General features: G+C 38.9%; 1 protein-coding gene across 3 annotated transcripts in view; it reads left to right on the top strand.

Moving 5' to 3' along the window:
- Positions 1-26024, top strand: part of PDXDC1 (pyridoxal dependent decarboxylase domain containing 1) — a 47174-nt gene that overhangs the window by 3627 nt on the left and 17523 nt on the right. For 2 of the 3 annotated variants that reach the window (XM_039492552.1, XM_039492556.1), the window contains exons 2-13: positions 9470-9543; positions 10154-10219; positions 12012-12095; positions 13293-13439; positions 17419-17608; positions 19494-19562; positions 20459-20537; positions 21509-21593; positions 22616-22664; positions 22766-22867; positions 23085-23210; positions 25886-25936. In XM_039492552.1, coding sequence (XP_039348486.1) covers positions 9470-9543; positions 10154-10219; positions 12012-12095; positions 13293-13439; positions 17419-17608; positions 19494-19562; positions 20459-20537; positions 21509-21593; positions 22616-22664; positions 22766-22867; positions 23085-23210; positions 25886-25936 — 1122 coding nt within the window. Of the gene's footprint in view, positions 1-7124; positions 7205-9469; positions 9544-10153; positions 10220-12011; positions 12096-13292; positions 13440-17418; positions 17609-19493; positions 19563-20458; positions 20538-21508; positions 21594-22615; positions 22665-22765; positions 22868-23084; positions 23211-25885; positions 25937-26024 lie in introns of all 3 variants that reach the window. The other variant, XM_039492555.1, reaches the window with a different exon arrangement.

Raw genomic sequence — 26024 nt, 5'->3', positions numbered from 1 at the left:
TATTTATTCCAAGGTGCCAACAAAAATTACAACACTTGATCCTGGTTCTAAAGGATTCAAACTGCTTGAGTGAGGTTTAATTACAGTTAGTAGTTCATAATGCCATCTACGTTCTGCCTAAGGCTAGTTGACTGCATAGTAAACTATGCAGTTATTTAAAGAATGTGCCACATTATGACAGGAGTGTTCTTCACATCTTGTAAAGTCAATATCCTACACTACTGCCAAACTAATAGAAAACTTCTTTTTACCTTATTTATTATGCTGCCACAGTAGAACCATAAAAAACATAGTTTTGGGGTTAAATGTTAAAGGCTGCCATAAAGATGGTTAGAGTTTCTTCTGTATTTGTTTTTAACCTCAGGACTTGTCTCTACTGAGAGAAAGCACCATGTTAGAAAAAGTATGAGCTAAGATGTGAAAAAATTATCTAAGTTAACTCCTTATGGAGGACCCTATGATTAACCAGGACCAGTTAGTTCATTTTTAAACATAACCATCTGTACCCACATTAGGTTCAAAATCATGTTTAATAATGTGTTAACACAGTGTGGGTTGCTTTTTTTCAGAATAGATGAAGTTTAGGAGAGTAATGCTCAGATCCTGTAAAGAATTAAGCTTGTGCTTAATTATAAGCACAAGACTATTCCCAAACCCTTCTGAAATCTTTCCATTATATATGTAAAAAAAATTAGATCGATATGGAGAGTCTTACTCCACACTCCTCCTTTTGCATACCTTGTTTTCTTTTGTTGTTGTTTTTGCATGGTGAAAGCCCTGCACTCTTTTATGTGATAAAATCTTGTTTTCCCTGGCTTAAAACTTGCTGCTCCTCTTGGAAAACTTCCCAGTGGCCAGATAGGTAGAGAAGTCAGAAAACGGTGGATGAACAAGTTGTGTGTGCTTTGTTTAGATGTAATGGTAAATAGTTGTTAAAACATATTGGAGCTGACCAAAAAAAACTTTGCAATTTGTTGATGAAAGACACATTTTCTACTGTACATTTTCACCAGAAAGTATTCCATTATTTGACCATCATTCACATATATAATATGGTAGTACTTATAGGCCCCAGTCTTGTTTGTGCAGGGTACTGTACAAACACAGATGAACCTCAGAGGCCAGATGAACAAACTTTAAGAACTGCAGAAATTGTCCCCTGGTGCTGCATGGGAGATCAATACAGAGTAGAGCCTCAGACACAACGTGTAGAACAAGACAAATGGACTTTTGGGGTGAGGAAATTCCCAGGAAAGCTGGGGGATTCTTTTGCTCTATCGTATGACACATTTCCTGAAAGATTTGCTGTTTGGAACCTCACAAGAAGTTGGGGTTAAACTTGGAAACATGCAGTGGGTTTAAAAAATAGTCTGACTAACACAAATTTGTAACTTTTTTCATTTGTACCTTGATTTTTCCAACACTCTCCTCAAAATTTACCTTGCTAAAACTTCAGTCGTGACTGGTACACAAGTGGCCAGGTTCCTTTTGTGGGATTTTCACCTTCCTTTGTAGCTTCAGAGTAGGTGGCTCAGTAGTCTGTAACTATATGGCAATGTCTGTGTTTAGAATTGCTCATTGTTTCCCTAAACATGGAAAATGTATTTTGGTTCCATGTCCATCCTGTGACTTTTGACTCTTCTGTTTGTTATCACTACAATATCCTGGTAACTTTTTTGCTGAAAACTTGTGATCACAGACTTGGGCGTAGGAAAATAATAGGGACCAAAAAAACCCAAAATACACATAAGTAAAAGCAAAAAAAAAAAGTCTGAATGAGCTCTAATTGTGAAGTAGATAGATTGGTTGTCTTCCCTTTCCTACCCTACCCACCCCTCTCCCCCATTTCCCTGCAAGCTATTTTTCATGTACCTGCTTTGGTGGCAAACTTGACTTGGTCTAGTGAATAAACCTTCAGGATACTATGACTTTAGCTGAGAAACAGATCAATGTTATAAACAAAGCATCATTTATCATTGATGATAAAACAGAGAGTAACCATTTGCAAACAAGGCATTTCTGAAGAGAAAATAACATTATTTAATTAAAATAAATACAAATACACTGCATGTGTCACAAATTATGATGAATGGGTTTTTTTTGGAAGCATTTACAATACTACAGCTTGTTCTTGCAAACTATTCCTTTATGAATATAGATGTTTTTATGACTTGTGTTGAGCAGTTCTAGGCGGAAATTCTGCTGGCCTGTCTAAAACTGTACTAGGAACGTAAAATGAAAAAAGTGAACAAAAGTGAGAGATTGGCTTGACACACCGTGATTGTTTTTCACAAAGCTTAAGTCTCATCCCAATTAGAAAATAAGATCTCTCACACTTCAGCTGTTGCCAAGGGTCTGAGGCACTAGCTACACAGCTGGAAACAGTGTAAAGCCTTAAAGGAAGGCCAAAGCAGGATGTCTTTGCAGGAAATGCAGACATAAACAAAAACTGGATTATTGAAGAAGAGAATGGGATGATTATGATTTGAAGGAAACAAGTGATAAAAGGCGAAATAGGCTATGAACTCTCTGTATTTTGGTGGACTGAAGGAGGAGGAAGGCTCCAAACTGTTAAAATCCCTGTTGAGGGAAATGGTAGTTGATGAGCTGTATGCTTTCAAGCTTCAGTGCTGTTTGTTATAACCCAAACAACTAGAGGGACAGAGACCTAGTATGATCAAAGTAAAATGCCTCTGATTCAAGGGTAAGGAATTTGGGCTGAAAATAACAAGATTTTCAGTTTGACTTTCCCCCTAATAGCTATGATGAGACATAGACACAGATGCTGATCTCATTCTATGTGCACTCCATGTTTTTGTGACAGTAACAGCCATACTGGGGGAGACCACTGGTCCATCTTGCCCAGTATCCTGTCTTCCAACAGTGGCCAATGCCAGATGCTTCAGAGGGAATGAACAGAACAGGCAATCAAGTGATCCACCCTCTGTTGTCCAGTCCCAGTTTCTGGCAATCGGACGGTTAGGGACATCCAGAGCATGGAGTTGGGTCCCTGACCATCTTGGCTAATAGGTATTGATTGACCTATCCTCCATGAACTTAACTAATTTTTTTTTTTAAGCCCATTAAATTTCTGGCATTCACATCATCTCCTGGCAGTGAGTTCCACAGGCTGATTGTGCATTGTGTGAAGAAGTGCGTCTTTTTGTTTAGTAGGCAGCAGGTTTAAAACAATTTCATTGGGTGACCTCTATTTCTTGTGTTATGTGGAGGGGTAAATAACCCTTCCCTATTTGCTTTGGCCATACCATTCATGATTTTATAGACGGCTATTGTAATCCCTCATAGCTGTTGTGACGGTGCTGCCCGTGGGAGCCAGCTGAGGTCACTCAATCAGGGTGAACTGCAAACCCCAAGCGCTGGTGGTTATTCCAATACTTAGATTTACCAACCAGCACAAAACAGCTTCTCTAGTACCTTACTGGTTACTCAGAAGTCCAAACCACACAGTTCCCTTAAAGTGCCCAGCCTCAGGCCTCCATCCAGACACACCTGTCAGATATGAGAATCTTACTTCATCATATAAAAGAAAAGGTTCTTCCAATCCCAAAGGATCAGCCACACACTCAGGTCCAATTATAACTTAGATCTTACCCAAAATACACGCTATAGCCAATTCTTATTAACTAAGCTAAAATTTATTAAAAAAGAAAAGAGTGTTGGTTAAAAGAGCAATATACAGACAGACTTGAATTCAATTCTCGAGGTTCAGATACATAGTAGAGGTGAACTTGTAGTTGCCAAAAGTCCTTTTAGAAATAGTCCATAGGTTATAGTCCAATTTCCATATTCAGGGTGGCTCCAGTCAATGACTGGGGATCTCAATCCTTATGGCTTAAGGTTTCCCCCTCTTGAAACCCAAAGCAGATCTGAGATGAAGAAGGAATCCTGTCCCAGGGTTCTTATACATTTCCAGCAGCCGTTCGGCCTGAGAAAACAATAGGCTTAACTCCTTCTCCCAAATATCCTGGCACTTAGCACAGAGTAATTTATCCATTAAACAGTTCAGCTACAGGTTACCACAACCTTCAAAGAGACACATAGACAATACTACTATTTCACTCAAGTATGATCATAAATGTTAATATTCCGTTTTTGATCTTTGAATTAAAACTATAGCAATAGACAAGACTTGTTTGCTGACATCACAAGCCCTGAGCAAACATCTGCTCTTCTACCTCTAACAATGCAAACTTGCATTTCAAAGCTCTAGTCATTTACATATCTTCCTAACCAGTCCTCAAGGTTCACCCATGGGTCAGGTCAGTCTATGAGTTAATCAACTCCCCCTGGCCCTGTCATCTTCCAATGAAATATTATATTACACTCATAACGTCACAGCTGTCTCTTTTCCAGGCTGAATAGTCAGTCTTTTTTTAATCTCTCCTCATATGGAAGCTGTTCCATACCATTTTTGTTTCCCTTCTCTGCACCTTTTCCAATTCTGCTATATCTTTTTTGAGATGGCTCAAACAGAACTGTATGCATATTCAAGACATGGGCATACCATTGATTTCTATAGTGGCATTACGATATTTACTGTCTTATTATCTATCCCTTTCCTAATGGTTCCTAACATTCTGTTAGCTTTGTTGATTGCTGCTGCGCATTGAGCAGTGGTCTACTCTGTTCATTCCTATATATTTTGTTCTCTGGTATTACCACATCCCATTTATCCTCATTTCACCAAGCTTTTGGGATGCCTATTATATAAATATCCTCATTTAATGCCAGGCACTATAAACCTCTAGCATTTGTATATAAGCACTTGCAGGGCCAGCTTTATGAAGAGCAGGGGCCTGATTTGAATACCTGGCAGCGGTCCAGGGCTTCAGCGGCACTTCAGCGGTGGGGGATCTGCTCCGGGTCTTCCATGGCACCGAAGGACACCCCTCTCCCCCACCATTGAAATGCTGCCGAAGACTCCCGGAGCAGACCCCCCACTGTCAAAATGTCACCGAAGCCCCGAACTGCTGCCAGGGTAAGTAAAAATTTAATTAATTAATTAAAAAGGCGCCTAAGGCGTGGGGCCCAATTCCAGGGAATCGGGCGAATCAGCCTAAAGCCGGCCCTGAGCACTTGTACATTTTGTCAATCTGCGTTCATATTATAGTTACATGGGACTTTTACATTTGCCTGTTCATTACTAGCTCATACCTGTACTTTATCAACTTCTTTCCTATCCCCTTCACAAGGATATAGAGTTCCCCCTTTAATAAATTGATCCCTGAGGGGTGGCGGCACTCTAACCGTGCGCTCCTCCACACCTATCAACACTTCTACCAGCCCCGTTTAAAAAATCTTCTACAACCTTTTTAATTTTACATGCCAGCAGTCTGGTTCTGTTTTGATTTAGGTGGAGCCCATCCTTACTGTACAGGATAACTTTCCCTTCCATCAGAGGACCCTGAAGTGCTTTACAAACAGTAATTAAGATCCCTGTGAGATAAATATTATTATACCCATTTTATGTGTGGGGAAACTGAGGAACAGAAGTGTCTTGCACAAGGTCACACATGAAATTAGTGGAAAGAGACTCTGACTTTAGTGGGCTTTGGATGAAGCCTGTACTCAATCTGTGTCGGACTAAAGAAAAGAGCCAATGTTGGGCTTACTTCCAGTCCCATTCTCTGTTAGAGGACACGCTTGCCTATGTTGGAGAATGGGGATAAGGAATGTCATCACTGGATGTGGTTTCAGTGTCATTGGTAGGGAATTATGCTTGATTTTTCTGAATCATAATTGAGTAACTTTCTTTAATTTTTAATCTAAGTTTTGTATTGTTAAAATCACGTACCTTAAATATACTTTGAAAAGTTCAGAAAATAAATATTTCTTATCCAATTAGCAATCAAAATAAGCAATTGCGGATTTTAGTTCACAATGAAGTCCACTTAAAAAATCAAAGGCTTTTTGGCTTTTATGACATCTCATGTAACTTTTTTATTTCATGATGACAGAAAAGTAGCTGGAGCAAACATAAGACTTCACTGGCTACATAATCTACTAGTTGTACTGGCAAAAAGCTTGCATATATGATAGCTATAGTTGAAAAAAAGACAATGTGTTTGTGTGTAGGTGGAAAGGTAAACATTGCTAAGTTTTTACTTAACACATAATTGCAGCAGAGAATTTGTGAGCTGTTTTGTTTGTTTATAGCTCAGTATCACAATGGCTGTTACAGATCATTCCACAAATGTCACCATTCAGGACAGATCTGTTCAAGTATTTTGCATGCAATGCCAGAAAAAGATTTCTAAGGTTGTTTAACACAAATTATTTCCTTTCAGTGAGGTATTTTTAATGTTTTGTGAATGCCACTCAGGCTTTCATGACTCCAATATATAGGCTTCTATAATCAATAATATTCTTCAGTCAGTTACTCTGCATAAATATTCACTTATGGATTTGGAAGTTATTTTATTTAAGTGTGCGAGATCGCTGCAAAAGTTTTTGGATTTGGTGCAAGGAATGCTATGAAAACATCAGTGGAGCTGCATGGACGTTTTACTAGTAAATATAAATAGCATAACTGGATTCAATTTTTGTTTCTCTATCGTGACTCTTATGCCCATCCATTAATGTTATCTTAAAAACTTGACTACAAATCAACACTCTGATGTTTTGAATGTCAATCTATAATTATGTGTCAGTTGCTATTTCCATGATAAAATTTTTGGAACTTTCATTTCATTTTTATAGGTGTGGAGTCTTTTACCCATTCCACCATTATCACTGCTTGCCTCCACATACATGGGTTAAATACCTCTCTAAATATTGTCATAAAAGTAGTCTTTAAAATGAGATAACTGTAAACTGAATTTTTTCTGAGTTAGTCCTTGAGAAGGAAATGGCATACAATACATACAAATTAATATTCCATCCATCTTTTGCAGTAATAAACATGCCTGCATTCTGTTCTCCTTCCCCCACCCAAGTGTGCCAGTATTAGTGATGATGGCAGGCATGTACAAGCCAGTGGGAGTACTGTTTCTCAGCTACTGTAGCAAAAGAGTAAGAGTCAGTATATCCCTACAGGTACTATTAGTACAAGGTATTTGTTGTTGGTTGATTTTTTTTATTTTTATTTTTTTTAATATCGCTAGATAAAAATGATGGACAAAAATGTTGAAGGCTAAACTACTCCAGTGGTGGAAGCTTTGAGCTCAAGACCAATTCTGTGAAGGTGGACTAAATCTCAGTTTTTAGATGATGCAGCTTTTGCCTATTTTTGCGAGGGTGGGGATGGGGGTTGATAAGTTTGGTCTGCAGAGGAAAAGAGAGAGCCCCTGTTACAGGATCTCCCCAAGCTCAGCATCAAAACCTGTCTCTGCCTCAATTTCCCAGCTCATGTAATTTGGCTGGCTGGCTGCTTCAGTGAAGTTTTCACCAGTATCAGTGTTTCCTTTCCTTTTCCCAGGGATGCATATGTGGTTCAAAAAGAAACACAGTTTGGCATCAATCAGAACAGGTCCTGCCACCTGGCTAGTCCTCGGCCTCTGCCTAAGAGGGCTTCTGCTGCTGCTAGCTGGTGTGGGAAGCCCCTTTTCAGCACCTTTTTCTGACCCAGAGTCTCCTGCAAGAGCTTCCCCAATCCCATCCTTAATTGAGCTGCGTGTTGGCCTTTTATCTCATCAGGCTGTAGGCAACTGGCACAGTCACAGGTAGGAACTATAATCCTAAGGAACTTGGGCTATGTTTACATTGCAGCTGGGAGAGAGCCTCCCAGCCCAGATAAACTGATTTATGGTAGTTGGGCTCATGCTGGTGCACTAAAAAATAGCTGTGTGGACTTTGCAGCACTGGTGGAGCTTGTTTGGCTATCCCAAGTCTCTGCTGGTGCTTTAACGTCCTACCCAGCTATTTTCAGCATGCTAGTGCAAATCTGTTTGCTTAGGCTGGGAAGTTCTCACAGTTGCAGGGTACATGTATCCTTAAAGGGCCTTTACACTCTGTGACAAGCCCTTCCACAAACATCCATTGTAGGCTAATTCATGCAACAAGTTCAGGCTTTTTAGAGACTATTTGCCTATTCTGATAGGAGGAAAAGTATAATTACAACTGTTGGAGGATGAGACCACTCTGGCAATACTACTAGTCTTGGTTGGACCAGACGAAGATGTAACAAGTTCTTAGCCTTTGTCAACTAGAGGGAAAATCTCATACATAAATCAGCATTGAAAATCAGGTTAAGAGTATATCATGTTAAAAAATGCAAGGAAATAGAGTTAAGGTTTTTAGTCTGTTTTGAAAATTAGGGTAGTATAGAGGCACATACTATAATCTTTCAGATTTGTGTAAGGCTTTTGAGCCGTAGTGTGAACTTAAGGACAGAGTGACAGCCTTAAATTGAAACTTCCTTTTTCTTTACAGTTGTTAAAATTAATATAAAAGTTTAGCCTCTTGTTTTTGACTGCCCCTATAATTGATAGCTTAGGCATGTTTAAGGGCCTCTCAGTTTAACTCTCAAACTAAATATATGAATAAGATTACGTGTGTGTGTGTGTGATTTTTTTTTTCCCCCTGAAGTTGAAGTGAAACACTACAGTCAGGTTTTCAGTCACTTACCAAAACTTTTAGTATTTGGGGTCTTCGGAGGAGGAAAGTTTCCTTTTCCTAGGGATGATGTTCATATATCCAGTGTTGTCTCTGATTCCCCTATTCCTTCTTCCTGTTGCTCTGAACCCCTCACTGTTGTATCATTAGTTTTTGGTGAGGGTGAGAGCCTGTGTATCTGAAACTAAGCTGAATTTGTCACTCTAGTTTCTATCCTAGATTTTGCAGAAATTTTATGATGCATATCCCTTATCAGGATTTTTCAACAGGATATTGTATAAATTCTACATATAGACATTTTTCTGTAAATTATATGATCTTGCAAAGGCTTATATTTTTACTTTACATACACAGGTTCATAGAAGTTGTAAGTGAGAGGTTCCTGGGGCTACAGAATGACTGTCAATAATAGCTACAGTTGGGACTGAAGGATACCACAGAGATTAATTTGCAGATCCAAGCTATATATAGTGGGCCTGATTTGACCACCATGATCTTTCCTGAAGTTTTTTCAATCTGGATTTCAAACTAGCCTCCTCCCTCTGCTGCCTCTTCTTGCTCCACTCCTTCCTCCCCACCCCAAAAGACACAACCTGCAAATTTAAGTGTTTGGAATGAGTTTTGGTTTGCTTGTTGAAGAGAGGTTTGAATCGAGAGGTTTGCTCTGGATCTACCTGTAATAAAATCCATGTTGCTATCCAGTATAATTTTTTACTTCAATACACAAATATTTATTAATTTAGTATATTTTGAGTTGAACATGCAGTACTTGATATTTGTTACCGGTATGTAACTTTAAATCTGAGCTTATTCTGAGTGGTAAAAGCAACTGTGGGAGTAGTTAGTAAGAGTGACATTTGGGATTACCTTTTTTTTTCCTCTCTCCCAATAATAGATGGTTGACCCTACCTTAGCAGAAATGGGAAAGAATCTTAATGAGGCCATGAAGATGCTAGAAGATAATCAAAGGTATCTACAAAGAATAATGGCTAGAAGAACAGCAGATATATGTTACACATGTAGATACTGATGCCAATGTCTTCAAGCAAGTGGAATGGTTTTTTTTCTACTAATTCTAGGACCGATCATTATCAGATATTTGTACTTAATTTCTGCCATATTCAAATCAAGAATGTTTCTTGACTGAGGGTGTTTGTTGTTAATGAATATTTGCAGGGCCAATCCAATACATATTTTGTAGCATTCAGTCTAAATCCAACCAGGACACATTTTCTAAAGGCTTTGACTTGCTCTTAGCATGTGAATCATGGCTCCACAAGTAACTTTTACTTCCATCTCACATGATCTGCTGAAAAAGGTTTTCACTAGCCTTATAAAGCATAGTCTTTAAGTTTTTTCTTCTTAATCAAAGGAAAGTCAAATCAACAACTCTTTTTAAGGCCATCCTTAATTAAATCTTATGTTAGGCTTGTTGATCTATTCAAACTATATTCAGTGATTTTTGTCTCTTGTGAACATGCCAATGTATTTTTGAGCGTCGAACAGCACTAGGAATTTCGTTGCTATGCAACAAAAAGTTAAAATGTAAGTAACTCTTTTTCTTGTGTGTTTAAATTAGAAAAATGGAGGAAGAAAATGAAAAGAAGTATGTAAGGAACGATATTCCTGGACCACTCCAGGGGAGGTAGGTAACAATGTATTCTTCATATTCAGTGTACAAACTCCAGGGGCAGCTCCAGGCACCAGCACGCCAAGTGCGTGCCTGGGGCGGCAAGCAATGGGGGGCGCTCTGCCGGTCACCGCGAGGGCGGCAAGCAGGTTGCCTTCGGCGGCATGCCTGCAGAGGGTCCGCTAGTCTCGCGGCTTCGGTGGACCTCCCGCAGGCGTGCCGCCGAATCCGCGGGACCGGGGACCTCCCGCAGGCAAGCCGCAGAAGGCAGCCTGCCTGCCATGCTTGGGGCGGCAAAATACCTAGAGCTGCCCCTGACAAACTCTTAAGTAAAACGTTTGCAATAATTTTGCAAGGAACTTATAATATATACTATCATGAAAATTTACTTGTCCAGCCGCAAAATCTGGTCTCCTGACTATGCCCACGATTGATATATTTTATTTATGGATCAAAAAAATTACTTGCCCTTTGTGAGTAGGATTTTGTGTCACTGGTAGCTAATGAAGCATTAGTTGTTTGCAATGTTGTAGTTGTGTTGATCCCAGGATATTAGAAAGAAGGTAGGTGAGGTAATGTCTTGCATTGAACCAATTTCTGTTGGTGAGAGAGACAAGCTTTCAAGCTACACAGAGCTCTTCTTGAGTTCTAATAAAGCCTTAGAAAAGATAATTTAATGGAGTTTTATGTCTTTATTATATAGCATAATTTTTATGTAGATTTACTTTTAAATCTGAAATATTGCATTCAATGAGTTTGAGATGCACATTCAGACAGGAAATTCATACTTGAGAATGATATTCCACAGTATGTGAGGCACAAAGCACCATGTTGAGGAATATGGTTGGCCTTCACAGAAAACTATACATCACTCAGCATAACAACCTGAAAGTTTACGTGCTATGATTTGTGCATTAAATTGACTATTGCATCTGAAAAATAAGATTCAGGATTGCATTGTCATAATCTTTTTTCTGCAAAATCATTCATGAGCCCAGACTAAGACTGCAGTTCAGTTTCCATTCTAATTTAACATGGGTTTAACAGCAGAAGAATATTGTGAACACACAACTTGTTTTTATTTAAAAAAACAAACAAACTTGTCTTTCATGGAAGTTAATGAAACTGGTATGAATCGATGAAGTTGAACAGACTTGTAAGAAGTTGGGAATGCTTTTTATTAGTGTAACTGTTACCTCTTTCATACTTTCATTATTTTTCATTTTATTAATATAGGTTTTAATTTGATACTATTTCAAGTTGGGTTGGTGTGTGGTGGCTTTTGTTTTTGCACTTCTAGCAGTTGTAAGGCAGCATAGTTCCAGAAATGGTTTCAAGAAACACTTTCTAGTCACTAAAACAGATGGTTGTAAGTAATCAGTGTATTTTAGAGATAATCATATTACTGAGAGATGTGCTCAACTTTGTGAGCTCATGATTGGATCCTCTGAGTTTGGACATCCACTGGCAATGTCTTCACCTACAATCCAGCGCTCCAGGGCTGAACGATTGCTTAGTTAAGCTTGTCAGTCCAAATCCTCAGATTTCAAGGGAGCCTCTATGTGGGCCAGTTCCTTAGGCCTGTTGAAATGCCCCATGCATAAGTCAGAGGATCTGGACTCATTGATACAGCAGCCTTCCCACTATGATCCTGTTATGTCCTCCACTGATAGCTTTTCCCCACCATCCCAACATTCTACAGAGCAAAACCCTTGCGTCTTGTTGCAAAACAGCTGTAAGTGGCCTTTAGGATCTGTATTCTGAGGTACTAGAGTTGCTCATCTACTTACCATTTTTCCTTTTCTAGTGGGCAAGATATGGTGAGCGTTCTCCAATTAGTACAGAACCTCATGCATGGAGAGGAGGAAGATGAGTCATCACAGTCTTACCGGTAATGCTAAATTGTATTGTTCTATTTGGAAGATTATAACTTGATAACTATATTTGCTGTGATAATTTTTGAAACCACAAATTGTACACTTAATTTTTTTTTATTAATTTTAAATTTGCAACAGTGTAAGCTGTTTTAACTAAACCTTTGTTACATTATACACTGAACCAGGAGAAAAAGTAAAATGTGGAACATACCTAATAGGAATTTTTTTAATAGTCCTGATAGCAAATTGAAATTGGGTTGAAATTATGTAACTATCCATGACTTGGTGGTAATGTTTTCCTCAAAATAGCCATACTCTTTACTGCAGTGAAGTATTAAAAGCAGTTGTGTATAGCAGGGAATTATTCCTGGCTGACAACTCAATTTCTCTGAATTGTCCTCAACTTTATGAGCATTGCTTATGCTGCCTGCATTCTGTGGAAGCCTAATTTTTTGACTTACCTTCAGAATTTTTAGTTGCATCAGATATAGTATAGTTGTAAATTACAAGTTGCATAGTCAGCTCTGCATATGGATTTTTTGTTTTGTTTTGTTTAAAGTGGGGTACTCTGAGCCTGGGAATGGGAGTCACTGAATTCTAATCCTTGCTCTGGAACTGACTTATTTGTAGCCGTGGGCAGTACATTTAACCTCTCTCCTTCCATTTCTCCATAAAATGGTGATACTACTAGACTCCCTACCTGCACAGGAGTGTCGAAGATCAATATTTGCAAAACAGTTTGAAGATTTAAAATATTATGTAAATAATAGTTATGAGAAAAGATATAGTTTAAACTTCCAAGTTTCATAGCGTCTACTTTCTTTTTTTGTGTATACCAGGCCTAGGCATATGTTTAATGCACACTAAAATCTTATTGTAAAAGGGCAGTTGCAGTTTTAATATGTTAGTAGGTTGAGATGAAACTCTATGCTCCCTTTTAGGATTTATCTCAGGCAGCTAAAAGGTGTCTAAACTACAACTGCCGTGTCTACACATGTTAATTAATGTGTTAAAATTCACCTTTTCTCCTAGTGTAGACATGGATCTTTTATACATCATTCTGGTATATATTTGAAGAAAATATTGCATCTTAACCAGTTCTATGACATTCTGGGCATATCCAGTAAAAGGAGAAAACATAAACCCATCATAAATATGCATGACATGTATCAAGCTGACAGTTATTCTCATACGATGTTTCTGGTTTGCAGACTTCAGAATGTTGGAGAACAGGGTCACATGGCTTTGCTGGGACATAGTCTAGCAGCTTATATTTCAGTGCTGAACAGGGAACGGCTGAGAAATCTTACAACTAGAATCCTTTCGGACACCACTCTCTGGCTTTGCAGACTTTTCAGGTAAGTCATGAATTGCTTATTTATTATGCAAGTTACATAGTAAAAATGGATTTTAAAAAAAAGTCTGAAGTACGATTTATCATCTTGATAGCCTTATGCCTTAAATTAGTGGTACAGTGAAAGATCTTAAATACAGCACACTTGTTTACAGGGTGCTGTTCTTGAAAGCCAAGAACTTGTCAATAATATACCAGTCATAAAAGTGTGTTTTTTATAAGGAATTTACAATGGAGTTAGGGGCCAAAGTACAATAGTGGGTAGACAGATGGTTGAATATCCATTTATATAAGCATATATATGCTGTTGAGCCTTGTAGCGCTTTTAAAAGAGGTCTTCCAGCGAACCTCTCATTGGTTCTGCCTTAGACTTCGTTTAGTTTTTATGTATAGAACAGCTGAGGAATTTTCAGTGTAGCAAGTATATTTCCTGAAGGTCTGCCTGAACTTGTAATTTAGATCCTGCACTGGAGGGGGAAGAAAAGTACAAGAAATACTTCAGGTGAAAAGAAACTTAGTCAAACAGCTAGGTTATTTCCTTGTATGGCTTAATTTCATGTAAGATTCTTACTCAAAGTGCCTTAGTCTTGAGATAAGCTTTAATATATGTGAAAACAATGCATTCTGGTGCCAGAGCTGGCTGATTTGCAGATTAAAATGAAATCTGGCTGCTGCTAATATGGGAAATATTTCCCATTTGGTAAAGAAATATCTTTGGGTGGGACAAAGCTTCACTGATATCTCATTTAATGGTAATCTAGAGGTATTCCCTGTCCCCACAGTTCTTGAGACCTGGGTTGAATGACTAACCTTGGACTAACATGGTTTGGACATGATGTAAAATACAGGATGTTAATTTGCAGACAGCAGGAAGGGGTAATGGGGATAGCACATGGTGTTCAGTGGGACCCTTGACAGAAAAGTATGTTGACTGGCTCCAAAGAGTGGCTTATGCCAGTCCCCTGTCATGAAAGACTGGCTATTGTAGTATATGGCTATTATATGCTGTATGCAGTGGATGGTCAGTGACAAACTGATAACTGGTCTCTGTCCTCATAGGATTATAGAGTGCTGACAAAGACAAATGGTACAACAAAGCGGATTTACACAGAGGTGTGATTAGCCATGAGTGTCTGCAAACTGAGTTTTAAAGTATTCATACTATAAAAGCCAAGGCAGCAAGGGGAGGGGAAATTAATGATACTCAGGGCTTTTATATGAACACACACCAAGAATCTGAAGGGAGCTTTAACTTAAAACAAATGTAGTCAGGAACTGTTTCACTTTAATATCACAACGTTTCTTTAGGTTTTGGGGGCTCTTGATGGGAATCTTAGTCTTATGTGAAAAGGATATATTGTCCATTAGATGTCTCAATATCCAATCATTTGAGCCTTCCTGTAGGAGGAAGGAATGAGGCACGGGCGTTTCATTAAATTAACCAATGAAGCGATAAAGGAAATAACTAAAACTGACCCAGCCATAGAGCTATTAAAGTTACAAATTATCCCCATCTATAGATGATAAATGAAGGCTTGTTTTAACTGCGTACAGTGACAAATGGACCTTCTGTAGAGCCAATATACCGTAATCAGCATTCTCTAGTTGGTAGAATGTAAGATGAAAGAATATCTGTATTTAGCTATTTAGTAAACTCTTGTGTGACTTTAAAAGTTTTTGAAACCTTACATGGATATGAGGCTAGGTTTCATGACTCAAAGATGAGATGCAGATGGGTTAAGCAGAAATCCATCTATTTGACAGTTTATGTAGTGATGGTCCTAATACCCAGTCTTAGAGGAGCAGTTGGTCCCGTTCTGACACCTAATATGCACGTTAGCAGTGATTTCACATCAAGCGTGAATACCTGCTGGACCTTGGAACAAGTGTGTAGGGTAAAATGAGTGGTATATTTGGTTTTACAACTGCATTTATATGATAGACTCTTTGGGATATATGAATAATTTTTAAAATGTTTCTAAACATACGTTTAGCTTACCTTATAGTTCAGCTCCAAAAAGGTTTCATGGCTACCATAAAGCATGATGGAATGTCACTCATTAGGAGTCATTTGGGTAATTTATGGTGAGGCTGGATGCTGCAGGATTTAAAAAATTTAAGCTGAGGGATGGACTGAGCGACTCAGGTTATTCAGGATTATTGATATACATATTGGACATAAATGATGTAGCAAAACTCCTACTTCCTTGTCACTTAATAAGTCCTGACCTGTACTACTCTTCCTCTTGTTGTCCCTTCATTTTAGTTAGGTGGCTATATTTCTTTACACTGGAACTGTCGTACCTTTATTAGACACCTAATTCCACTATTGTCTCTTCTTGGCTTTTAAACATTAGTCTGCATATCACTGCTGAAGCTGAAATCCTTCGTTCAGAGAGATGAAAACAAATTAACTGCTAGTACAGATTTGTAGTCCAACTTCCTGGGCGGAAGACATGGCAGTGTACTAAATAAACTGCACTAAATGGCAGTCTATTTGTTTGTGTTTCAAGGAGTGTTAAAATAGGACATGGGTAACGTTGGGTATTATGGATTTGTTTGCTAGTGGCTTCATACTAAAGTTTGCAAGATCCTGTCCACGTTTAACTCTATTTAAAAAAAAAATCTATTTCACTCTGATTTTACAATATTGTGCTTTGAAACTGCATCCTCCTCACTGACTCTTATGATTCTTACAGATGTGAGCCATACCCACTTGCTGAGGTTTTTTTATAATGGAATTCTTTAAAAGTGTGAAATCTTTCCTGTTCCTCAAATGTTTCCATCTACATTTTATGATTTGGTGGCTTCACTCAGTGCATATAAGTCTGAGAAAATATCTTTGCAAACTTTGAGGATTTTAAAGAGTGGTTTTCTTCCCCAAGACCCCTCATCAGGGGCAGCAGGGGGCGGGCTGCTGGTCGCTGTGAGGGTGGCAGTCAGAAACGCCACCGAAGGCTGCCTGACTGCCGTGCTTGGGGTGGCGAAAAACATAGAGCTGCCCCTGCCCCTCATCTACTTTGTTGTAACTGTAAATAGAAATAGAATGTAAAGTAAGCTTTCATAGTTACTAATCTCTGTCTGTGCCAACATAGTTTACTGTGCTCTCATCTTAGTAAATAATTTTTTTTTCTTTTTTCCTTTACCCTCTCTTTAGCCCTCCAAAGGTCACTTCCACTATTTGTGTCAGAACCATGATCCACTGAATCTTTTTTCATAATCTTTGTCTCCTGGAGTCACAAACTCCTATGATATAATAACGTGTCTCTGGACTGGATGGGGGAGATCAAATTAAAACCTTATAAAACTAGAATTAATGATTTACCCTTCATCTGATTTCTGTCTTGGCTTTGTTTTATTTGTAATGTTCTGGGCTTGGGTAGAGCTTCTAATTTAATGAGGAGCCAGAACATACTAACATATAACAGCACTTAGATACTTCTGTTTCAGATGCTATTTAAACCAGTAAATGTAATATAGCAGAGACAAAGCAGAAGATTGGAAGCAAGGAATTCCTGAGGTCTAATTTTGACTCTGGTCCTGGGCAAATTACTTAGCCTTTCTGTGCCTCAGTTTCATATGCCCAATGATTATACTGATGTACCTCTTCATAGAGTATCTGAGGGCAGGTCTACACTACGGCAGGGATCAACGGCGGTCAATTTAGTGGGTCTAGTAAAGACCTGCCAAATCAATTGCAGATCACTCTCCAGTCAACCCCTGTACTCTACTCCCGACAAGAAGAGTAAGGTAAGTCGACGGGAGATTTTCTCCCATCGACCCCCCACGATGTAGACCCTGCGGTAACTCAACCTAAGGTATGTCAACTCCAGCTACATTATTCACATAGCTGGAGTTGTGTAGCGTAGGTCGACTTACTGTGGTACTGTAGACATAGCCTGAGATAGAAAGCACTTTTATAACTGCCATGTATTTACACACACTAACTAAACTGGGACTGTTTCTGTTGGTTTGTCTTACAGGTACGAAAATGGGTCAGCTTATTACCATGAAGATGATCGTGAAGGTCTCTTAAAAGTCTGTAGGCTTGTTATTCACTCTTGCTATGAAGACTACACAGTAGAAGGATTCAATGTGTTATATAATAAGCAGCCTGTTATATACATTAGTTCTGCAGCCAGAACAGGCTTGGGCCAAACTCTCTGCAATCAGGTAAGTAGTTTTAGTGTCAAGTTTGGAGTCTTACCTGCAAGTTTCTATATGCAGCAATCATCGTGCCTAGTGGCATCCTAGCTAGATTTTGAGAATGGATCTAGAGGTTCACAGGTAGAAACTGGTATGTTGCAGAAGCAGCACAATTTTTGTGTGGGTTGTTGCAGGTGAGTAATGGGTGGGTGGAGGATTGCTTTGCCATCCCCGTTGTAACTAGAAGGTCCTTCATTTATCTCCATTCTGGAGCATCCACTGCTGACCTCTCATTGGGGCTTTACTCAGTTTGCCAGTGATACTCTGTCAACCAGAGAGGATCTTTTTGAGCAAAGTGAGGTTCTCTGACTCTCAGGCCGCTGAACGTGCTGTGTCTGCAACAGTGCTATTTGTGCATTCACATGGCTCTCATCATCCTGGTATCTGAGCTTCTTCCGAGTTGTTAAATAACAGAAATACCCTTCTCCCTCTCTCTTCCTTTCCGGCTTGTCGAAGAAATAGTGTTTCTAGAATTTTTTTTAAAAAGTTTGTGTATGTATGCGCACACTGAACTTAAGTTTTCTTGTACTGTCCTAATGGTCCCATTTTTTTTTTAGTTTTTTTTTTAGTTTTTTAAGCACAATTTCCTTGATACTTCTAAATTTTATCTTTTAACCAAAATTAGTAACAACTGATGAATAAACAATGAAAGTCACAAATAAGATTGTCCTGAAGCCAGCCAAGGAAGGAGGAGAAACCATGCCTTGAAGCCAACCAAAAAATCTGCAAAAACAATAATATAAAACATAACGTTACAGTTTGTAAGACTGTTTTATTAATTAAAAGATTCCAAAGCGATTCCAAACCATAAAAAAGAACATAAACATATTGGGAATAAACTAAAATAACCCAGAATGGAGCTATAGGGTTCTAGTTTACAATATTCATCTGGACAGCAAGATGATGTTTTCTGATTGCACACAGTTTGTATATTCCAGCAGTGATGATGTGAGAGTTGTAGACAGGAATTTTCTGAACTTTTCATATGAAACAATTGCATCTGGTATCTTTTTTTAAGGATGATTGTTCCTGGTTTCATGTAGACATTTCAGTATAATAATAATTTTCTTTTTCATGACAAGCTTCTTGTTTGAAATGGTATTATCACTAAAGCATTACTGAAAGATGTCTCAATTTACAGTTGAACTTTGCTTTTTCCTAGGAATATTTTTCTGCATCCAAGTTCTTTGAAAAAATTAATCTCACTGAATTTTACTTGGAATAGCGAGCTTGTAGATAGGTCCTGAATAAGAGAAATTACAGCATGTTGTAAAAATATATGCAATATATTGCATAAATTGTATGAAAATTTCTTGTCTTAACTCTCTACTGTGCAATAATTTGCATAAGTGAATATATATATAATATACACCTTCAATAGGCCTATTCATGTGCTTAAATGTTTGCTGGATTAAGGCCAAAGTGCTCTGGACTGGACAGGATTGAGTCCATTGGGAGCAGCCTCATTTCCTTGGTGAAGATTAGTGTTTTATCTGTGCCCACTTGTAGTGCAGTCCTGCAGACAAGATACAAACTCTGAAAAATGTCCAGGTTTGACTTATTGTCTACTTCCCCTTACTCATGTTAAAAGCTAACTCTTATTTTACAACTTTTTTGTTACTTTACAGTGGTCTCACTCTCTTCCTTTTCTCCACTCTTAGTCTGATCATAAGTTCTAGCAGAAAACTCATTTTTAAAATGCAAGGAAAATCACTGGTAGCAGAGCCTCTGTCACTATGTGTTTGCTTCTTTCAATGGCTTTTTTTGAGTCCTCCTTGTAGTTCTGTGAGCGGTTTAAATAAGTAACATAAATCATGTGTGAGTTGTTCAAATTCCATCTTTCTCATTGCAGCTTGGGTTGCCCCTTTCATGCATGTGCCGCGTGCCTTGTAACACCATGTTTGGATCCCAACATCAGATGGTAAGTTTGGGGCATTCTTTTTAAACTGACCTTTTCTTTTTGCTTTTCAGAACACTTACTAAGGAATGATTTGAGAATGTTGTTAGGAAAGAGTGGTGAATATTTGACTTTTTCATCCTCTGAGCTTTCTCGGTGTAGATGTAACAGAACATTGGCTATTAATTGGCCTTAATCTCTTAAAAGTAATCAAATCAGAAATACGTGTAGCACTTGTATCCTGAACTCGGTACTTATTATCTGCAGTGTGTATTTTGGTGCAGTCATTAAGGGCTTTCTAGTTTGAGTCTCTGGAAATATGTAGACCCTGAAGGTAAATTTTTAAAGGAGAAGTTTAGGCTTGAACACTAAACTTTTTTGTTGCTGTGTCTGACATTGTGATGAATGATTTAACTTTTCCTTGTGTTTTAATAGATTCACACAGATAAAAGTCCATGGAAGTTTGTGTTACAAAAGCCTGATTTTTAGAGTTGAAAGATGAACCCTAAGTAGACAAGGACCCAATATAACGCCCATTGAAGGCAATAGAAAGACATTCTGAGCTTGTAGCGTTGGAAAGTACTGTTGAGTCCATGCTTCGTAAGAGGAAGACTATACATTAAATAGGTTTCTTCAGTAGAATTGTCCAGTGTAAATTCAAAACTCTGAATTTAAAAGCACCTACTTTATCTGTGTGTTTATGGTTTATTTGACCTTTTTTGTCTTTGGGGCTATGTGGAAATGGGGAAATTGAAAACTCAGACAAGAAGGTATTAAGAATTTAATCAGTGGATTAGCTTTTAAAATGTCAGGATACTATCCTGCGCTACTTTTAGAAACCCCAATTTTCCAGTTCAACAGGAACATATTATGTACTGTCTGTCTAATGCAGTGTTTATATTTTTTCTTATTGGTGACAGGATGTTGCTTTATTGGATAGACTAATTAAAGATGATATTAACTCTGGAAAGCTGCCACTATTACTAGTGGCGAATGCTGGTAAGTATCCTGAGCAGATAGTAGTAAAACAGTATTCTAGAAAAAATAAGTATTTATTTTTTAGAACTTGGAATTGTAGATAATATTGATGACTTGTGTTAGAGTAGATCTGTTCCTTGATACAGAATATCATAGTGACTGCATAATATTTAGCTGTCCAAGAAGTTATTTAAAGGAGTGACTTAGGACCAGATTGTACAACGTTATTAACACTCATGAGAACTTACTCATAAAAGTAGTTCTATTTATGTCAGCGGGCGTGCTTGCATGACTTAGGGCTCCACAGTTTGTTCTTTAGTGAGCACAGCTTAGCTTTTGAAAAATGGGATTCTAAAGCTGACCAAAAACCTTTCTATGGTGTTGTACATGCCATTAACTTAAAAAATTAACTTTCTCTGAATGAATAATTGAGCAAATGTTTCAATTCTTCTTTAGTGACAAAAGTTTTTTGTTTGTTTTTTTGGTAAGTGGAGGTGGGAAGAAAGTGCTGTGCTTGCTTTTTCCTTTTAGAAATAATAAGGGTTTTCTTTATTTTGGCAGAGGTTATTCTTTGATGAATTAGGTGTATTGAACTTTTTTTAAATAGAAATGGCTGAGTTTCTGAATGCTTATGACATCTAGTCTCCCAAGTACTTTTAATTAAATAGATAAGAAAACACAGAGCTTTAAATACTATGAATAAAATTCACATTCTCAGTCAATCAAGTTGAACTTCTATGGTATCCAATGTCATAACTTCACTAGTGCTCTCTCCACTTCTTCATGAGTCCATTCAAGATAAGACCTGAATTTCTAATGAAAAGAAAAAAGACACCAAATGTTTCCCCCCTCCCCCTTGCAGGTGACCTTTTAAACAGTATTTGGGGTTATTTATTCATGTAGAGCTAGAGTTAAATGCACAATCAACGTTTATATGTTTGCTGTATTACACATTTGATATTTAAAGTGACTTTTCTTTCCTTTCAATTCAGGTACACCAGGAGCAGGTCATACAGACAAGCTTGGGCGACTGAAAGAACTTTGTGAGCAGTATAACATGTGGCTACATGTAGAAGGGTACAGAACTTGAGACTTCTTTCTGTGTAATCATATTCATTATCAGAAACTTCTGATAATGGTGCAACTTGTAATTCCATAGCTAACGTACTCTAATGTCCACAGCTGTTTTGCCATTATTAAATGTTTTGTATGCCAACATAAATTTTATGCCAACATAAATATAAACCTGCCCCCTGAACCACCACCATCTGAAGAAGTGAAGAAGGGGTTCATTCACCTCATGCTGCATGCAGCCTGTGTTAGTCTATCTATGCACAGCATTCTTCTTTGTTTTTTTACAGATCCAGACTAACACGGCTACCCCTCTGATACTTAACATAAATTTGCCACTCTACAAAATTTAGAGCCCTGCAGGTGTCACTTTTTTGTTGTAAAAGGTTATTCATGTATATGTAATTATGAGCATGGAGTCAGTGAGTAACCTGCCCCTGCTTTGAAGTGCTTGGAATCTAAATGATACAAGACACAAGGTAACAGTTAATAGGGATTATTGAAGAGGTGAAGGGAGGCTGGAGTGCTTGAAGAGATGAAATTTAGAGGAGTAGAGAACATGTGGTGGCTAAGGAAACTGGTGCAATAGGCAGCATGATTGAGAACCGGAGTAGCAGAATAAGTAGTGTTAATAGAGGAGCCCCTGCTTTTAGCCTGTGAGTCCCTCCGAGCAGAGCCTGTTACCTATTTGGCCCTGAGCTACCACTGTACACCGTTGTGTACCACACATTTATGACATGCTGTGAATTATTGACAGAATGCTACTGATGAAGTATGATTAGCACAGAACGGATTAATATCTCTAAAAAGTTGGACTGATATCTAGACTAAAATGAAATTTTAGTTTGTCTGAATTCTGGAATATTAAATTGCAATCTTTACTTTATGTGCAATAAAAATACATGAACAAAAATGACTTCCCTTTTATACAACTGCATGAAATATTTAAAATGAAGATTAAAATGCTACCTTTTAGTTGAAGAAAAGCTGTAAATAATTAATTTAGCTAAGACTGTTTTCCTTTCCAGAGTGAATTTGGCAACTTTGGCTTTAGGTTATGTCTCCTCTTCAGTGCTGGTATGTACTGGTGTGTCAAAAGTATAATGTTCTAGTCTTTAAAGTTGTTACATAATTAAAATCTGGGTGGCCCATAATAAACTTGAATGTTTCCTCTTTAGGCTGCAACAAAATGTGACAGCATGACTCTTACTCTGGGTTCCTGGTTGGGTCTCCCAGCAGTACCTGCAGTGACACTCTACAGACATGAGGATCCTTCTTTGGTAGCTTTTTTTTTAATGAACGTTTAGATACTAGAGACTTTAAACTGCAACCATGACATGATCCTTTGTTCCTTTATAGATTCCTAAATAAACAATACGTTGCAAAAGATCCTTCTGTTAATGTTGTGACATGTTTTTGTGCTTTCATAGCGTTAGAATGAATCAGATTGTGTTGACATTTTACTTATTCAGTGACAGTATTCTTTCTTGCCTTTAGTCCTTAGCTGCAGGCCTGACATCAAGTCAGCCAGTAGAGAAACTCCGTGCCCTGCCCCTGTGGCTATCCTTGCAGTACCTGGGACACGATGGGATTGTACAGAGAATAAAGCATGCATCTCAGCTGGTAAGTAGTAGTTCGTCTTCAAATGATGTGCTAACTTTTGCTTTTCTGAGTGTGGGCAGGGGGATCTTCTTAAGGATCTTTCTACCATCATACTTGAATAAGTTCATTCTCCAGACAGAAAGTTAGTTTAAATGGCAGTGTCTGGTTTGGTTACTGTCATCTGGGCATCAATAGCACTATATAAATACTCACCTCTTTATTTAAGACCACTTTGATAACCATTTTAAAAGAAATCTTTGAATATGATGAAGCATCTCAAAAACAGGTGCAGCGGATCTGAAATAAAGTGAGAATTGTTGCCAAATATGCTGAAGGTGTCGTAGTAGTGCATACTATACTAAGACCAGCCATGTTGACAGCTACAGTATTGGCACTTCTTTTTAGGCTATGTCTTCTTTACGGGGAGGGAGGGAAATTAGGAATTGCAAAGTGAAATCTTAGTGGATACAGGTCACGGGTAGTTTTTACCCTGACTAGCTACATCGAGGTAAAAAACCCAGGTGAGGACTATAGGGGTAGACCTTGACAAGATACACTGAGATAAAAACTAACCGTGTCCTGTCTCCACTAGGATTTTGCATTGAGATTGCTATCTCAAGGTAAAAAAACACCACTCTTTGCAGTGAGGCATTGCCTTAATATGCCCACTAGAAAAGGATCCAGATAGGCGGTTATAGGTTTTACATTTTTGTTGTTGTTGGACGTTGTTAACTAACAACTGCTTCTTAATCAAAACTATTTAAAGGAATCTAAAGATGTAGTGGGATCCTTACATGCTGAAAACTTACACCAAGAATATGGAATCAAATCAGATTTTTAAAATTAATTGTAAAGTTTACTTTCAAGGCAACCCTTGAGTATCTTTACTTTTAAAGGAAGGATGGCCTTTTGTTTCATGCACTGGATTGGGACTTAAAAGGGTCAGTGCCTGGCAATGCCACAGACTTCCTCTGTGACCTTAGGCAAGTCACTTAATCTCTGTGCCTCAATATTCCATCAGTAGATGAAGATAATCATTCCTTTCCCCGATCCTTTGTCTTTTCTATTTAGAATGTATGCCGCTCAGGGTATAGAATATCTCTTACTATGTATTTGTACAGAGCCTAGCACAATGGGGATGCGTAGGCTTACTGTAATGCAAATAATAAGTAGTAATTTATAAATCACTGAGACAAGGGGTTCCAAATGGAAGTACTGAGGGTTTCTTAAATGCAGTGGCAAGAACTGTTTAGAAGTTATAGCTCTTCAGTGAAAACTGAGAGAGCCTCTCTCATGTATAGTATTTGACCATAACTAAGGCTGCGACTTTGTCACGGAGGTCACAAATTCCATGCCTGTCCGTGACCTCCATGACTTTTTGCAGCAGCTGGTGCACCTGGTCAGGTGCAGGGGCTGCCTGAGCTGCCCCAGTTGCACTGGTTGCTGCTGGGGCAGTCTCGGGCCACCGCACCCACCCCACTCCCAGCAGCAGAGTTTGGGTGTGGGAGGGGGCAGGGTGTTGGGGCACGGGACAGGGTGAGGCAGGCCTTGAACGGTGCTTACCTGGGGGGCTCCCTGGAAGCGGCGACATCCCCCTCGCTCAGGTCCTAGGCGGAGTTGTGGCCAGGCAGCTCTGCCTGCAGGCACCACCCCTGCAGCTCCTATTGGCCACGGTTCCCAGTCAATGGGAGCTGCAAAACCAGTGCTCTGGCTGGAGGCAGCACACAGAGCTGCCTGGCCACACCTCCACCTAGGACCTGAGCTAGGGGGATGTCGCCGCTTCCAGGGAGCCCCCCAGTTAAGTGCCACTCGGAGCCTGCCTCACCTTGTCCCGTGCCCCAACTCCCTGCCCCCTCCCATACCCAAACTCTGCTGCTGCTGGGGGAGGGGAGGTGCAGAGCAAGGTAGGGAGCCTGCTCCCCCCACCCCAGCACCAGCGGGGGTCCCAGGCCACGTGCCGCTACCTGCCCCTTCCCTCTCTCCGGCACTGGCTGGGGTCCCATGTAGCTGGCCGCGTGCCCTCCCAGCACCAATGGGGGACCCACAACCTGCCCCCCACCCTCTCCCCAGCATCTGGGCTACCCCTCCTCGAGCACCCTCGGCACCCCCGGGCAGCCCCTCCCCCAAGTTTTAGTCAAAGGTATATAGTAAGTCATGGACAGGTCATGGGCCGTGAATTTTGGTTTACTGCCCGTGACCTGTCCGTGACTTTTACTAAAAATACCCGTCACTGAACATAGCCTTAGCTATAACCAATTCATTACTATAATCTTCCTTCACATAGATGCTAATTCTTCTCAGGTTTTTGAAGATGAAGTTAATGGGAGCTGAATACATGCACCCAAGGGCTGACTGTTGGCCATAGGTGCTAATCTATCCCATTAGTATGTGGGAATTTATACATCCAGTCTTTTGAATGGACTAAATAAAATGTAAATTGTATCTACAAAGCTTTAGGTGTATACATATATGCACATGTTTGAGTCCTACAATAAACTATTTTCCTAAATAATATACTATTACAATTCCATGATATTGGTAATATTAATTAGACAGAGATTCTTGTTTGTAGCATCCTAAATTTAAACTTTGTAAATGTAAGCTCACACTTATGGATGTTGAGTTAGTGTTGTCTCTGTCCATGAACAGTAATTTTTAAACCAAAAAATCTTTGTTTTTTATCCTTTATTCTTTAGAGTCAGAGATTGCTGGAAAACTTGAAGAACCTGGATTTCATTAAAACTTCGGTACAACCTGCCTTTCATACTTGGAGTAGTTTAGCAACTGGTGGTTATTAAATATCAAAAATTGTGTGAAACAAATTATCTTAAAAAA

This window comes from Mauremys reevesii, linkage group 10 (assembly GCF_016161935.1).
Source record: "Mauremys reevesii isolate NIE-2019 linkage group 10, ASM1616193v1, whole genome shotgun sequence".
NCBI lineage: Eukaryota > Metazoa > Chordata > Testudines > Geoemydidae > Mauremys > Mauremys reevesii.
This window is presented reverse-complemented; position numbering and strand designations above follow the sequence as displayed.